This window comes from Penicillium canescens, assembly GCF_028828765.1.
Source record: "Penicillium canescens strain IBT 15451 chromosome Unknown utg000003l_segment0_segment0, whole genome shotgun sequence".
NCBI classification, from domain to species: Eukaryota; Fungi; Ascomycota; class Eurotiomycetes; order Eurotiales; family Aspergillaceae; genus Penicillium; species Penicillium canescens.
In genome coordinates this window covers 418,445-432,113 of record NW_026703965.1, presented here as the reverse complement: position 1 = coordinate 432,113, position 13,669 = coordinate 418,445, and the positions used below count along the sequence as shown (strand labels likewise).

General features: G+C 47.9%; 8 protein-coding genes across 8 annotated transcripts; 5 read left to right on the top strand and 3 right to left on the bottom strand.

Annotated features, from left to right (window-relative positions):
* Positions 1 to 244: 244 nt before the first annotated feature.
* N7446_003622 (uncharacterized protein) lies at positions 245 to 976 on the bottom strand (the record flags this gene model as incomplete). The annotated part of the gene is made up of 1 exon (XM_058512371.1): positions 245 to 976. The coding sequence occupies one exon, from the start codon at positions 974 to 976 to the stop codon at positions 245 to 247; it is 732 nt and encodes a 243-aa protein (XP_058373700.1).
* Positions 977 to 2,227: 1,251 nt separating this feature from the next.
* Positions 2,228 to 3,790, top strand: N7446_003621 (uncharacterized protein; the record flags this gene model as incomplete). The annotated part of the gene is made up of 2 exons (XM_058512370.1): positions 2,228 to 2,679; positions 2,731 to 3,790. The coding sequence occupies 2 exons, from the start codon at positions 2,228 to 2,230 to the stop codon at positions 3,788 to 3,790; spliced, it is 1,512 nt and encodes a 503-aa protein (XP_058373699.1).
* A 380-nt stretch (positions 3,791 to 4,170) lies between these two features.
* Positions 4,171 to 5,857, top strand: cp8 (putative carboxypeptidase Y; the record flags this gene model as incomplete). Its single annotated transcript, XM_058512369.1, has 4 exons — positions 4,171 to 4,731; positions 4,784 to 5,144; positions 5,210 to 5,676; positions 5,736 to 5,857. 4 exons carry the CDS (start codon positions 4,171 to 4,173, stop codon positions 5,811 to 5,813), a joined length of 1,467 nt encoding a protein of 488 aa, XP_058373698.1. The 3' UTR covers positions 5,814 to 5,857.
* Positions 5,858 to 5,989: 132 nt separating this feature from the next.
* Positions 5,990 to 6,685, bottom strand: N7446_003619 (ankyrin repeat domain-containing protein; the record flags this gene model as incomplete). Its single annotated transcript, XM_058512368.1, has 1 exon — positions 5,990 to 6,685. The coding sequence occupies one exon, from the start codon at positions 6,683 to 6,685 to the stop codon at positions 5,990 to 5,992; it is 696 nt and encodes a 231-aa protein (XP_058373697.1).
* A 716-nt stretch (positions 6,686 to 7,401) lies between these two features.
* On the bottom strand, positions 7,402 to 9,548 carry N7446_003618 (ferric reductase family protein; the record flags this gene model as incomplete). Its single annotated transcript, XM_058512367.1, has 2 exons — positions 7,402 to 9,340; positions 9,388 to 9,548. The coding sequence occupies 2 exons, from the start codon at positions 9,546 to 9,548 to the stop codon at positions 7,402 to 7,404; spliced, it is 2,100 nt and encodes a 699-aa protein (XP_058373696.1).
* A 232-nt stretch (positions 9,549 to 9,780) lies between these two features.
* On the top strand, positions 9,781 to 10,488 carry N7446_003617 (copper transporter family protein). The gene is made up of 2 exons (XM_058512366.1): positions 9,781 to 10,252; positions 10,306 to 10,488. The coding sequence occupies exons 1-2, from the start codon at positions 9,798 to 9,800 to the stop codon at positions 10,418 to 10,420; spliced, it is 570 nt and encodes a 189-aa protein (XP_058373695.1). The 5' UTR covers positions 9,781 to 9,797; the 3' UTR covers positions 10,421 to 10,488.
* Positions 10,489 to 11,097: 609 nt separating this feature from the next.
* On the top strand, positions 11,098 to 11,837 carry N7446_003616 (putative GPI anchored protein; the record flags this gene model as incomplete). Its single annotated transcript, XM_058512365.1, has 2 exons — positions 11,098 to 11,514; positions 11,571 to 11,837. 2 exons carry the CDS (start codon positions 11,098 to 11,100, stop codon positions 11,835 to 11,837), a joined length of 684 nt encoding a protein of 227 aa, XP_058373694.1.
* A 339-nt stretch (positions 11,838 to 12,176) lies between these two features.
* N7446_003615 (uncharacterized protein) lies at positions 12,177 to 13,630 on the top strand (the record flags this gene model as incomplete). Its single annotated transcript, XM_058512364.1, has 2 exons — positions 12,177 to 12,207; positions 12,267 to 13,630. The coding sequence occupies 2 exons, from the start codon at positions 12,177 to 12,179 to the stop codon at positions 13,628 to 13,630; spliced, it is 1,395 nt and encodes a 464-aa protein (XP_058373693.1).
* Positions 13,631 to 13,669: the final 39 nt, after the last annotated feature.

Sequence of the window (13,669 nt, the reverse complement as noted above, 5' to 3'; positions counted from 1 at the left end):
AGCGTTGTTTCTCAAGCAAATTCTGCCGAAACTGCGAAGAACTTATATCATGAGCCGCGGCATTGAGATTTCAGCGGATTACCACCTAAACTGATTGAATAGCAGTGATTGTCGATGATAATGAAGACAATGATTACGTGAAGGAATCTGGATTTTAGATCCTTTATGATTTAGTATCGTACATAATCTAGTTTTTCAAAGATAGTAGTATGAAGTAAATTTGGTTGTTAGAAGTCGACGATCTTCAAGCATCAATGCGAATGAATGTCTTGTATTCTCCCTCCTTCAGAACCTCGCCAGTCTCCTGGTCCACGCTGTTGGGGCCTAACAGGCGGAGCTGCCACATCGGACCCCCACTAGTACCGGGTATATGTTCCTGCTGCTGGACACCCCAGCTGGTAACATTGTGGGCACCAAGGAAAATACCATCCTGCTTGGTGCCGTCAATATAATGATAATACGCATCAATCACCTCACTCTCATCCTCAGCTAGACCCCACTGGAGTAGAGCATCCGCAGGGTTGCTGGTGATATTGATAGGCAAATATTCATTCGCGTTATCGTAGAAAACCATGGCTTCAAATCCAATTTCAATGTTACAGATGATATAGGACATTGCATCATATTGATGATTGACGATACTGACCTGGAAGCCTTTTATTAGCATTTTCTGAAGTTCCATTGGTTTGTATTGAGTCATGGGAAGCCCTACAAAACCTCTCTTTGCTTCGGGCTGACCATCCACAGTGATAGTTCGAGCCACATTACGAAATCCCTCGATAGTGCATGCACTGTCGGCGGCGGTCGTGTTCACGCATTGATCCACGATGATATTCCAGGGGCCCGCAAATCCAGAGTTGGGACCGGTCTGCTGGACATTTGGGAGGCTAGCACATCCGTACGGAACGGGGACAGGGGTGACCTCCGCCGCGTGGGCAGTCGCTAGAAGGGAGAGACCAGCGAAAAGAAACGCCATTACGGATGCTCAAACAAGAAAGAAAACGAGCTCTGGGCAAACCGCTATGAGATTGTGTTGTCTTGAAAAATGAATATCTAAAGCGCCCGATCTCCCTATTTATACGTGCACAAAAACCTGGCCAACAGCAGGAGGGAGGGGGCAGGCTTCTAACTGGGATCGCTGGAGACTCCATCTAGATACGACCCCAAATTCTTCGCCCCCAAAGTAGCCGCAAACTAATCACGCTGGGTTACATGCGCTAAAATTCGCTTGAACTATGCCTAAAACCGAGGCCTATTATAACGAGTACTAGCCCCACAGGATACTCCACACTCAGTCAAAACAATATTGCATGAGTCAGACACGGAGGGATGAGGCTGGTTTGATTAAAAGGCAAGATATTGGGTAGAACGCTAACATGAAGGTGATACTTCACCGTACGGCCACTGCCATCAAGTACTGACTATGCTTTTGATGGAACCTGCGATCCTCCCTGGCATGGCAGTTTCTTGGCTCATAATTAACCCCTAAGAGGACAGCGCATCGTGAAATGACCTATCACTGGCCTACAAGTTACCTAGTGAAATACCAATGAGTTCATTTGAAAGCCATTTCAGGCACGGTCCACTCTCCTTGTCCCCAGGGTGGCTCTATACAGTGTAATTTGGAGGTCAGGTATAGTTTCACCCTATACTACAAAATACTCAGTGAGCGGGACCCTAAGCGCTCTTACAAAGCAGTGGCACCCCAATCGGGTAAGTTGCGGCCGCAGCCTAAAATCCGGTTTCTCTCGGTGCCCTATCGATACCTTTTGCTACCGTTAACCTCGAATTTTATAGAGATCTTCTACCGCTCAGGAGGCCGTATTATTTTTTCTACTAAATCCAACAAAGATAGCAGCTATATAAACAAATCGGCGATATGTGATACAAGGTTTCTTGATCATAGGCGAGGGCCGACTATCACCGGAGCCTCACAAGCTTAGGTGCGGTATTCTCGCTGTGATTCTTCTCCTAGGAACAAATTGCATTTTCCTGGGAACTAAGCCCTAAATCCAGGGGAATAAAATTCTTTTTTATGCGATGCTAGTAATGTATCTTCGAGAAATGCCGCTATTTCACGCTTTGTGCTGATTGATCGACTCAGCTCATGTCCCCGCACCAAGAGCGAGGCGCAGTACCCAAGTCTGGACTCCGCACTCAGATTTATATTTCAGCGTGATCTGCCAAGGATAAAATATGCAGAGGAAACTGTCACCTAAGCAATACGATGTCTGGCATCGAAGTGCTTGGAGTCATCGCGAGCGCGATCCAAGTCGCAGAGCTGGGCATGAAACTGTCTGTCAGGCTCTGCACTTTTTATCGCGACATCAAAGCGGCAAATCAGACCATTCAAAATTTGTCGAGCGACGTATCGCTTACATGTGCCATCCTCCACGAGCTCGGAGAGACGCTCCAGACGGATGAGCAGAGTAAGGTTTGTTCCGACCAGGCGTTTCGTACGGTAGAAAAAGTGTTAGCGGAATGCAAGGATGTTTTCCAACAGATTGAAATAATAGCAGAGAAAGAAACTTCAAAGATTGGAAGCAACCGTCTCTCTCAGAAGCTCTCGGTTGCTATGATGAGACCCGACCTGGAAATGTTTCAAACCCATCTGGAGCGCCTTAAATCGACCATGCTACTCATGCTGAACGTTATCATGTATGCTGGCCAGATACGCCGGTTTGTTTTCCCGCACGACATCACAGTTTCGCTAGTCTCATGAGTCAATAGGAGAGCGGAAAACTCTGTCCTCGAAGATCAGCGCAAACTCATTCAAACACTAATTGACGACAAGAAGAACAATGAAACTCGATACAACAGCCTTATAAGATTGATCCGCACTTCTGTTAGCGTTAAGAGTACGCCTGAAGCCTCACATTCTAGTGATATGATTCAATCGACGAGCACGGGAGCACTCTCATTTACAGCTGCAAATATAGCCGTGCGTGCGAATGAAAAAATAACTACCTCTCGAGCAATGCACACAGAGGGAACACGCAATCAGTCAACCATTGAAGAACAAGACACGCTCAAACACGTTGGCGACTTTCAAGTCTACGGTGCTTTCGTGCGAAGGGTCCTTGAGGATATCGACCGTTGCCAACCGCTTCTTGACCCACCCCGGTACCTCAGATTCCGAAACGGAATAGTCAAAATGCACATGGAGGAGTATCCCAAATATCGGCAGACACATTCTATTGGTATCATTGATTCTTCCAAGTTCTTCAGCGATCCAATATTCGACTTTCGCGGTGGATCTCCATCGAGCTTGGTTCAAGGTGATCCAAGAGCCATGCAGCGGGATGAAACTTCAACTTCAGATTTAACAACAAATCCCTGGGGGTATTCAAGGTCTCATCACGATGATAGCGATGATAACGATGATGATTATACCTTCGACAGCGTCGCCGACGCAGCCCTTCCTATGCGGAGCGACAGTTTTGCTGCTAGAGACCCCCTCACCTTTCCCCCGGAGATTATCCCATTGGGGTATTCGACCGATTCACTTGAAAGGATCTCCGTCGATTGCGCGGTGGAGTCAAAATTTCAGTCAAACCCGCTTGTACACAATGAAAGAAACAGCCATCGAAGTGATTCCAATGTCACCGGGACCAGCGTTGAGGATGGAAGCTATACCAGGCCTGTTCGTTCCCACCGACGTCGATTGCTTGGATTATTGAAATCTGGCAATCAAGGCCCAGTATCTATCCAGTCTGAGCCTCTGGATAAAACACTGGATAGATTGGTACTAAAATGGACAACCTTGACCGTGGATGAGATACAGCGCTGAATATCCCATATGACCAAAGCAATTCTATAAACCAGGAGTAACTATTTTACCGTCTTGTTTGTTCCGCCTATGTAGATATCCATGTATTCTCCCTAGGTTGTCTGTTAATTGGGGGCTGTCCGCTACCTTTAATGCAGCATCGTGTTCTAGCACTTGTAAAATGCAGCAAGCAGCGGAATTATGAGAGCACCATGAACAATAGCGCGTTGCTCTGACACGATTAGATGATATTATTACCTAGCGCTATATTCAACCAACCCGAGGGCCGAACTCCGATCCATGCAACGCTATGTAACGTCGCGCCTTATCATGATAACAAGTCCGCTATTTATTTTACGTCCTCCCTTCCTTCCAGTCTCACAGCTTCACCAATTCCTGCAATGTGGAAAATTTGGAGTACGCTATTAGGTGTGAGCTATGCCTCTCAAACGATCTTACGCGGGCCATCAGCATCGGACTTCACCACTTTCCAAAGCCCAAATTCACCTCATTCAATACGCATCCGACAACAAAATGAGACAATCTGTGCCACAGACTCAATGCAGTATACAGGCTGGCTAGATATTGGACATAAACACCTATTCTTCTGGTACTTTGACAGCCAGAATGATCCCGTCAACGATCCATTAACACTATGGATGAACGGTGGACCCGGTGCCTCAAGTATGCTCGGCCTATTCCAGGAGATTGGTCCTTGTTTGATAAACGAGCATGGCAACGGAACCTTTCGCAATCCATGGGCCTGGAACCGAAACTCATCATTGCTTTTTGTTGATCAGCCGGCCGGCGTTGGCTTTTCTTATGTTGATGAGGGCTGCGACATCCCGCGCGATTCTAAGGAGGCGGCTGTTGATATGCATCATTTTCTTCAAATCTTCCTCTCTGAGATATTTCCTGATAAACTGTCTTCGGATGTTCACCTCTCTGGAGAGTCCTATGCTGTGAGAAATTGATTCTACATTTATTTTGGTATCCGACTAACCGACTACATAGGGCAAATACATTCCCTATCTCGGGGCTGAGATCTTGACCCAAAACGAACGATATCCTCAGGAGACCCAAGTCAATCTCAAGTCATGCCTAGTAGGCAATGGTTTCATGTCCCCTAAGGACACATTCTACGGCTACTGGGAAACCCTTTGCACCACTAACCCCGGTGTTTCAACGCCCGTATTCAATAAGACTCGGTGCGATATTATGGCGACTAATATGCCTCGGTGCATGGACGTCGCTGATACATGCATCCACAACCCCGACACTGATATTTGCAACACCGCTAGCTCTGTTTGTATGGACGGTGTGACTTCTTGGTATGAGAATGAGAGCGGGGAAGGAGGCCGCAACCGCTTTGATAGTAAGGAAAATTCTACAACATCCATTAGCCATTCTTGAAATATAACTGACACAAAGTTTCTATAGTCACAGGGTCGTGTGTAGTCGATAACTTTTGCTATAAGGAAACGGAACAAATTGAGCAATATCTTAATTCTCCGGCTGTTTGGGCTGCTCTCTCACCACCAGATGAGGTCAAGGAGTATAAAATCGAATCTGACGCCGTTATGAAAGCGTTTTGGACTACACCAGAGGGCATGACCTACTCATCTGATGCTGTGCTACTCCTCCTTTCTCGTGGAGTACATTTCTTGGCATATCAAGGAAATCTCGATTTAGCTTGTAATACGGCTGGATCCCATCGATGGGCGAATTCGCTTTCCTGGAAAGGTCAAGTTGAGTTTTCAGCGAAGTCACTGCAGCCTTGGATTTCGAAGGTGGATGGTCGCGATGAAGTGGTCGGCACGACTAAAGAAGTCCGGGTACAATTTGATGGTCATACAAAAGTCGCATCACGGTTTGCTTTGGTGACAGTTGACGGAGCGGGTCATCTAGTAAGTGCTTGCTCAATACGCGTGGAACTGGTTAGGTGCTAATTGACGTTTCCTGGCAGCTGCCCCAAGATCGCCCGGATGTCGCGTTTGATATACTGACACGGTGGATTACGGGTGCTCCCTTCGTTGGCTCTTAAGACCCTTTCGAATGCGCTACTGTGTAAATACCTTTTGTCTGAAGCAAATAGTAATTCCCAATGAACAAAAGCCGCCTACAAAAACATGTCCATAACGACGTCCTTCCTTTTTGATATCAGGATCAGACATCCGACGCGGCCGTCCAGAAACTATTCAAGAGCGTTGAGCAGGTCCATCAAAAGCAAGATTGTCCCACCCAACCAGGATTACTCAAAACAACATGCAACTTATTCGTCTGATACTCATAACACTCCAACAACCGTTTAATCTCAGGAAACCGATACCCAGCCTCGGAGGCATAATCCAACGGCGCCTTGCGCTGATAAACCCTCCCATTAACATCCGCCCCATAAAAAAGCAACAATTCAACAATCTCTACATGCCCATTAATGGTCGCCGGTATAAGCGGCGCCGTGTACCGAGTAGCAGGAAAACAAGCCCCAAACGGCGGTTCAATAGGTGACCCATACCGAACCAGGGAACGGGCAAGTTGAGTAATACCAGCCTGCGCAACTTCATAGATGGGCACGTATTTTATCTTTTCGTGTAGGTTGCGGGTTTTGGCGCCACTTGCAAGTAGCAGTTCTGCTATAGCGATGTAGTTGTTTGATGAGGGGTGCGGCCATGCTTCGCACGCTGCATGTACCGCGTCCACTAGGAATACGCCTAGGTGTTCCCTTCGCGATCTGTATATTCCGTTGGTGGTTGTTTCGATTGCTTTGCGTGCTACTTCTAGGTTCCCGTGCTGCATGGCCCAGTCTAGGGCGTCGCCCCAGTTGTGGCGGGCATTGTATTTGTAGAGGCTTTTGTCCAGGAGGGCGTGGAGGGTTTTGTTTACTTGGGTGAATGCCGATAGCGTTGTTTGGTTCATATTTTCTGATATCAGTATGATGAGTTCATTGGGGAGCGCTGTTAGCTTTGGTTTTGGGGGTGTTGTGGTAGATAGGAATTGTTGAGTGAGTTTGAATAGCTTTGCTTTTGAATCTGCTTGTCTAGGGCATTGGTGTGGTGTGGTATTGTACTTGCAAAGGATGGGAGGATGCTTCATAGCTTCGGATGATAGTATGAGAAGATCTAGGTTACCAGTCAGCGAGTATTGGAAGAGGGTTGATGGGCATTGTTCCTCACGCTGGGGGAGCAGATATTCAAAGAATATTTTTGGATGATTGTAAGGTGACTGTCGGATGAAAGATCGATATCAACGATGATGGCTGGAATTCAGTCAGGGAGGTTGGAAGTGAGGTATAGAAAGGACCAAGTGCAGGAAGCAACGATCTGCTGGAGGTATGCTTTTTAAGTGAGTCATTATAACGTTATATATGCCGCGTGGTCATTCCAGGGAACGAAACCGATATTCTATACATTGCAGATGCAGGATAAGAGTTTAAAGCCAACCTCGGTAGGCTCCGGTTTTTATCATAGTTTGCTTGACTGCGTTACAAGGCCACATTTCAACCTTCAACATTTCAACCTTCAACTAAACAGAAATGTGCCAAGTACAAATAAATCTCAATTGAATTAGCTACCATTAGACTCCACGCCATGCAAATAACAAAGTATCGTAAAACATAGGGTATTATACATCCCTCACAAACCAAAGTTCTCAATATGCAAGTAGATCCCCTGCGCACCAGTTCCCTTATGAACAGCCCGCTCATCGCTAAGAGAGACGACACTGCGGCGCACATCATCTGCCAGCCCTCGGGGTCCGCACACAACGACGGCACTTTCGCCTTCGGCCTTTTCCAAGACCTTTCGGATGATAGTACGCGGCATGGGACGGCCGGAGACAATTGTCGGATGGATGATGATCTTCATAGGACCATCGGATGCAATGGACTGCGTATCTGCTGTTTTGGGATCTGGGGTGACGTTCTCGGGCTGAACAAGGGCTGGTCCGGCGCAGGTACAGCTACAGTTGGTGATCTCGTCTTCGTTTTCGATTTGGGCGGTGCAGCAGCATCCTCCGCCGGGGAGACAACCGGCTCCTGTGAGTTTAGGATTTTGGTTTGACGCTGACTGGCTGGAGACGGAGTGGATGGAGACGTGATCCACTCCAGAGCCCTTCTTTTCGTCGAAGATTGATATATCTTGAGCGACACTCTGCGCCGGAAGAGAAGAAGTTGCCGAAGCAATCGTAGGTGGATCCAGCTTCTCATCACAGGTAATGTAGATACTCACTTCGAGCTCTTTCTCAAAGTGTGTCTGTGTCCGCCGACACTCTTCCACATCTGCTAACAGAGACTGTAGCTGGGAGTCAAAGTAAGACAGCTGAGCGCGCGATTTGATTACCCAGATAAACCGTAATCGCTTGGTGGCAGCCAGTCGGGGAGTAGAATTTGAAGTCTGTTCAATGTTCTCGTTTTTCCAGGCAGAGACAACGTCCCGTAGTAGCGGCATCGTGAATGTCGCGCCCATTCCACCCGCTAGCAGGACGACGCTGTCAAATTGACGCAAGGGGCGCATGCTTCCGTAAGGTCCTTCAACGAAAATTGTTCGTCCGCGGGGAGCTACCTCACCACTTCTCAGCACGCTACCATTTTTTGATGCAAATCGGAAGAATCGCCTTGTTCCTCCGTTCTCTGCACGGATGAAGAACACCATCTTGTTGTCTGCCGGTATAGAAGCGATGGTAAATGGGTGGCATTGCAATGGAACGATGGAGTGACAGGTGAGGAAAACGTGCTGACCAGGTTGCCATCCGATACCAGGATTCTCAATAGTCACTCGAGTGACATTTCCTGGCAGCGGCGTGAAAGACGCAGAGTGCGCCCAGAGAGCATTTGCATTTTTCTTCCGGTGGAAAATGGCCAGATTGGTATATGCGCCCCAGGTATAGCGGGCGAAGCGATCAAAAACCACCAGGCCGATCGGCACCCACACCCAGGTCTTGACCTCAGAAGGTGCATGCATCCATACAGCAACAATAAACCCGACAAAGGTTACCAAATGTTGGATAACGAAGAATTCGTAACTGAGGCGACGAACCGGGGCGAAAGAGCTGATGACAATGAAGGTGAGAATGATCCAAGCAGCGAACCCACGCTTGGTCAAAGGATCATTCTTAAGCTGGTAGAGGATATAATGCCAGCGATCCCAGTCACGGAACCAGAATCCCATATGGATAGTAGCCGTCAGCCATAGCGTCCGTGAGATCCAGCGGTGGTACCAGTTGAGACTGGCATAACTCATTCCAACCATAAAGCCAATGATGTTCTGTCTACCCGCTAGCAGGAAGATCAACGGTAATTGACAAATGGCAATGAAGCCTGTGCGATAGCCGACATTTTCCCATTTCCAGGGATCAAGCGTGTCCAGTTTGTAGAAGCACAAAACCATGACTGTAATCAGGTTGGCCAGCATGATGAGGACCGGGCCCAGTGGCGGGAAATGGAGAGTGAATCCTCCCATTTTGAGAGGGTGTGGAGTTGCATAGCTGACCTCACGCACTGTTGCTGTGATAGTAGCATAGAGGTTGAAGAAAAGTGATTTTGGTTTGGCGGGGGTGAACGAGGAATCTCGCAAACTACCTTATGTTAGATTCGATCATTGATTTGGTGTGGCTGTACATACCGATGCCGAGCAATGATGCGGTTCAGCACGTTGACTAGGGTTGCTGCGCCGATAGCACTCCCCACAACAGCCCAGTACATTTTCTGTAGCGTGAATAGACTGGGGACTCCATCTCCCATAGACATGGAGCCCGCGGGCATGTCACCCATTGACATCGACATAATCACTATCAGAGGGTCATAGATGTAGAGAGGAAGATCTCGGAATCAAAAGTAGATACACAACCCAAGAGTAATTGTCCGATTAGCAATAACTTGCTCATCCCAACGTGGGTATGGATGGGCCCACTGTGGGTCCGACCCACAGTGGAACTTGCTCTAGCGTCCCAAAGCGTCACATTCCTGACATTGGCGACTTCATGTTTTCTCTGTTCCGCTATCTCAACTTCCTCAACTACCTCTCAATTCACCATGGACGGAATGGACATGGGTAGCAGCACCAGCTCAAGCTCGGGCAGCATGAGCACTTCAATGACCATGACCTTCAAAAACTCCCACGACACACCACTCTTCTCTAATGCCTGGACACCGTCATCTTCCGGAGCCTTTGCAGGAACATGTATCTTCCTGATTGTGCTCGCCATCATTGATCGCTGTCTCATCGCGTTCAAGGCTGTCATGGAACGACGCTGGCTCGCCACTCACCTCAACCGTCGCTATGTGACTGTAGCCGGCAAGAGCACTGAGGCTGGCAATATCGATGCTGATCCAGATGCGAAGATCGCATCGCTTGTTACTGCGCAGGGTGTCGAGGAGTCTGTGAGAGTCGTGCACAACTTCCCTCGTGGTCCGATTCCCTGGCGCTTCAGCGTTGACTTGCCGCGTGCGTTGCTCTTTATGTGCATTGCGGGTGTATCCTATCTACTGTATGTGTTCCGTTCTGCTCTACTTTGTGAATTGATGCTAATATCCTCTCTAGCATGTTGGCGGTCATGACCTTGAATATCGGCTACTTCTGCTCGGTAATTGCGGGTGCTTTCCTCGGAGAACTGGCGGTCGGACGCTTCATTCACTGGCCTGAGCACGGGCACTGATTACCTTGATGATTTATTTGGTTTGGTTTAATTAGCATCTTTATCGTTTTCTAAGCATAAAAGGGTGCATCTGCTTGGCGTTGGGGGTAATATCTTGTGGATATCTTACAATTTGACTCTACTCGCTTCTCAACTACCACTCCTTTTCCTTTGCATTCGGTTATATTCGCTCAATGCTTGATTCTGGTTATGATCGCATATATTGCGCTTGAGAATATTTGAGCGAATTTCTAACCGGGTTGGGACTAGCGTCTCGGGTATGATCCACTTACCGCACTAGTTATCCACGCTATCCGTATTGGGCAACTCTTCAATCTCTACGCCAAAAGGGTAGGTACATGCCATGCCACATGCATAATCTTCTAGAATGTCCAGTGACACAAGCTGTACTGTTGCAACTTTGCAATGATAGGTATAAGACAATAAAGGCAAATAGAGAAACAAAGCAGAGAAGAGACCGAAAACGGGAGTGCAGCGAAATGTGCTCAATAAGCCTCTAACCAAGGGCTGAAAGGGTCTGGATAGCCGATGTCATTTCCGCCATTTAAGCAGTGGACCCTATCTAGTTCCGGCATCTTATACAAAAGCATCTGAGTTCTCATTTCTCTACTTTCTACCTCTACGTTTCCCTCTCCATCTTCAACTCCTTCTCTCATCTTCCTTCAACTCCCATCAAAATGAAGTTCTCACTCCTCACCCTCGCATCCGTCGTGCCAATGGCCGCGGCACACTTCAAGCTGATGTACCCCACTTCCCGTGGCTTCGACGAGGACACCATGTCCAACTTCCCCTGCGGTGGCATGAGCCAATCCTCCAACCGCACCAAGCTCCCATTGAGCGGCGGTTCCTTCCCCGTTGCTTTGGAGATGCACCACGCTCAGACTGCCGTCGAGGTCCTCCTGTCTCTTGGCAGCGACCCCGGTGATAATTACAACATTGTCCTCGCGCCTACTTTCCAGGTCAACGGATTGGGCGAGTTCTGTCTGCCTCATGTTGCTATCACTGAGACGCTCATTGGCCGCAACCTTACCGATGGCATGAATGCTACTCTTCAAGTTCAGACTAATGGTGATCCTTCTGGTGGTCTTTATGCTGTATGTTCTCTTTTTTTGTTCCACAACTCCGGCAGATATTAATTGTTTCTGTATAGTGCGCCGATATCCAATTCTCCGCCGATATCACTTACGAGAAGCCCTCTGCTTGCAGCAACAACACCAACCTTGCCGCCACTGCCTTCCCTGCTTCTTCTGCTGCCCGCAACGCCAATGAGTCTACTGCTGAGGGTCAGGCACAGAGTGGTTCTTCTTCTACTACTACTACTACTACCTCTACCTCCAAGGGTGCTGCTGTACCTATGCAGACTGCTGCTTGGGGTGTGCTCGGTGCCGCTCTGATCGGGGGTATGGCAGTGCTGTAAAAATTGAATTTTTCTGATTTTTCTTGTCTCTTTGCTTTGTTGGAGTTAAGCGATGGATGCATAAGCATGATTAATGATATCTTGCATTTACTAGCTTTCTACTCAATTCTATCACTTTTGCTTCTCTGAATGAATCATCTTAGTTGCTCACTTTCCGTTCCTTTTATTTGCAATAAAACGACTATTAAACTGTTGTGCTTTAGCTCGGCACCGGCTCTACCGGTATATATACGTCACGTGTGCGGGTAGATTCGCCAGGCAACCGGGAAAATAAATTAGGTGTGTTTATTTGTCGACAGAACCTACGGGGAATTGTTCAGACGTTTGTGTTTCACAGTCATGGATGAATTTGAAAGATTGCGTCCAGTCGGTATGTCAGAAATGGTTCCGAAGATACACAGCTGAACCTTGTCCACTAACATGAGTCAGGTCGATTGGAGCAATATTCAACCGCCCGTCATCAAGTCGGGTTCTATTTGAACGTTGCAGTATCAGCTACATACAACCTCCCAGACTCATTCACATCCCCTATCAAGGACTATGTGTACCAAGCATGCGAAGCCGCAATTGCGGACCACCCGTCATTGTCCGTCATCGTGGCTGACGATCACACCCAAGACCCGTACTTTGTACGACTACCCCAGATTGACTTAGACCAAGTTGTATCTTTTCAAGACCGCCAGCCTGGTCTTCTAGGCACAGAAGCTAATGGCGAACCAACCCCGGATCTGGACCTACAAACCCTTCTAGCAACGCAGCACAACTTGCCTTTCAAGGCGCCGGATCCGTTGTGGAGATTATGTATTCTCAAAGATACAGAGAATAAACAGCAATTCACTGCTGCTTTTGTATATCACCATGCCATTGGTGATGGGACTTCCGGAAAGGCATTCCACCAAACCTTCCTGCGAGCACTAAGCACTGCTCCAGTAGATGAACCTAAATCGGTTATCTTGCCGCCGCAGGTTCCTATGCTGCCTAATATCGAAACTATCCATTCAATGGCTCTCTCCTTCTGGTATCTTACGAAGAAAATCTTCCAGGCGAAGATCTACTCGCGAAGAGAACAGGGATTATGGACCGGCGCTAAGATCCGCAAACCAACCCAGACACGGCTGCGACTCGTTCCATTCTCGGAATCTATAGTGACGGCTTTGAGGAATCTCTGCCGTCAGGAAAATACAACCATCACCGCATTCCTGCAGACACTGGTTGCCCGCTCGCTCTTCACACAACTCCCAGTCGAATTCTCTAAGCTGAACTGCAGCGGCGCATTATCTTGTCGCCGCTGGCTGCCGGATATCATCACAGATGATTGCATGGGCGTCTGGGTCCAAGATTACGAGGAACAATATACCCGCGATGAAACGATCCCTTCATCTGACGATACATTCCCGTGGGCCGAAGCCCGACGATCTCGACAGACGATACAGTCAGTCTTAAAAATGAAAGGCAAAGACGCTAGTATCAGTCTCCTGCAATTCGTCAATGATTACCAGCAGGAATTATGTTTGTCCAAGATTGGCTTGGAGCGCGATAAGAGTTTCGAGGTTTCTAATGTTGGGGTAGTTCCTCTGCAGACGGATCCTGATATGCCTGCTATCAAGGGAATGGTGTTTTCTCAATGTGCTAGTGTGATGGGTAATGCTCTTCAGGTGTCTGTTGTTACTGGTGGTGACGGATGTTTGGTGCTTGCTGTTTCTTGGCAGGAGGGTGTTGTTGAGGTGGATCTTGTTAATGCTTTTATTGAGTCTGCGAAAGATGAGGTATATCGTCTGACGGGGCGGGGCTGATTTAGCTCCATTATACGAGTTATAATGTTTAATGTTTGC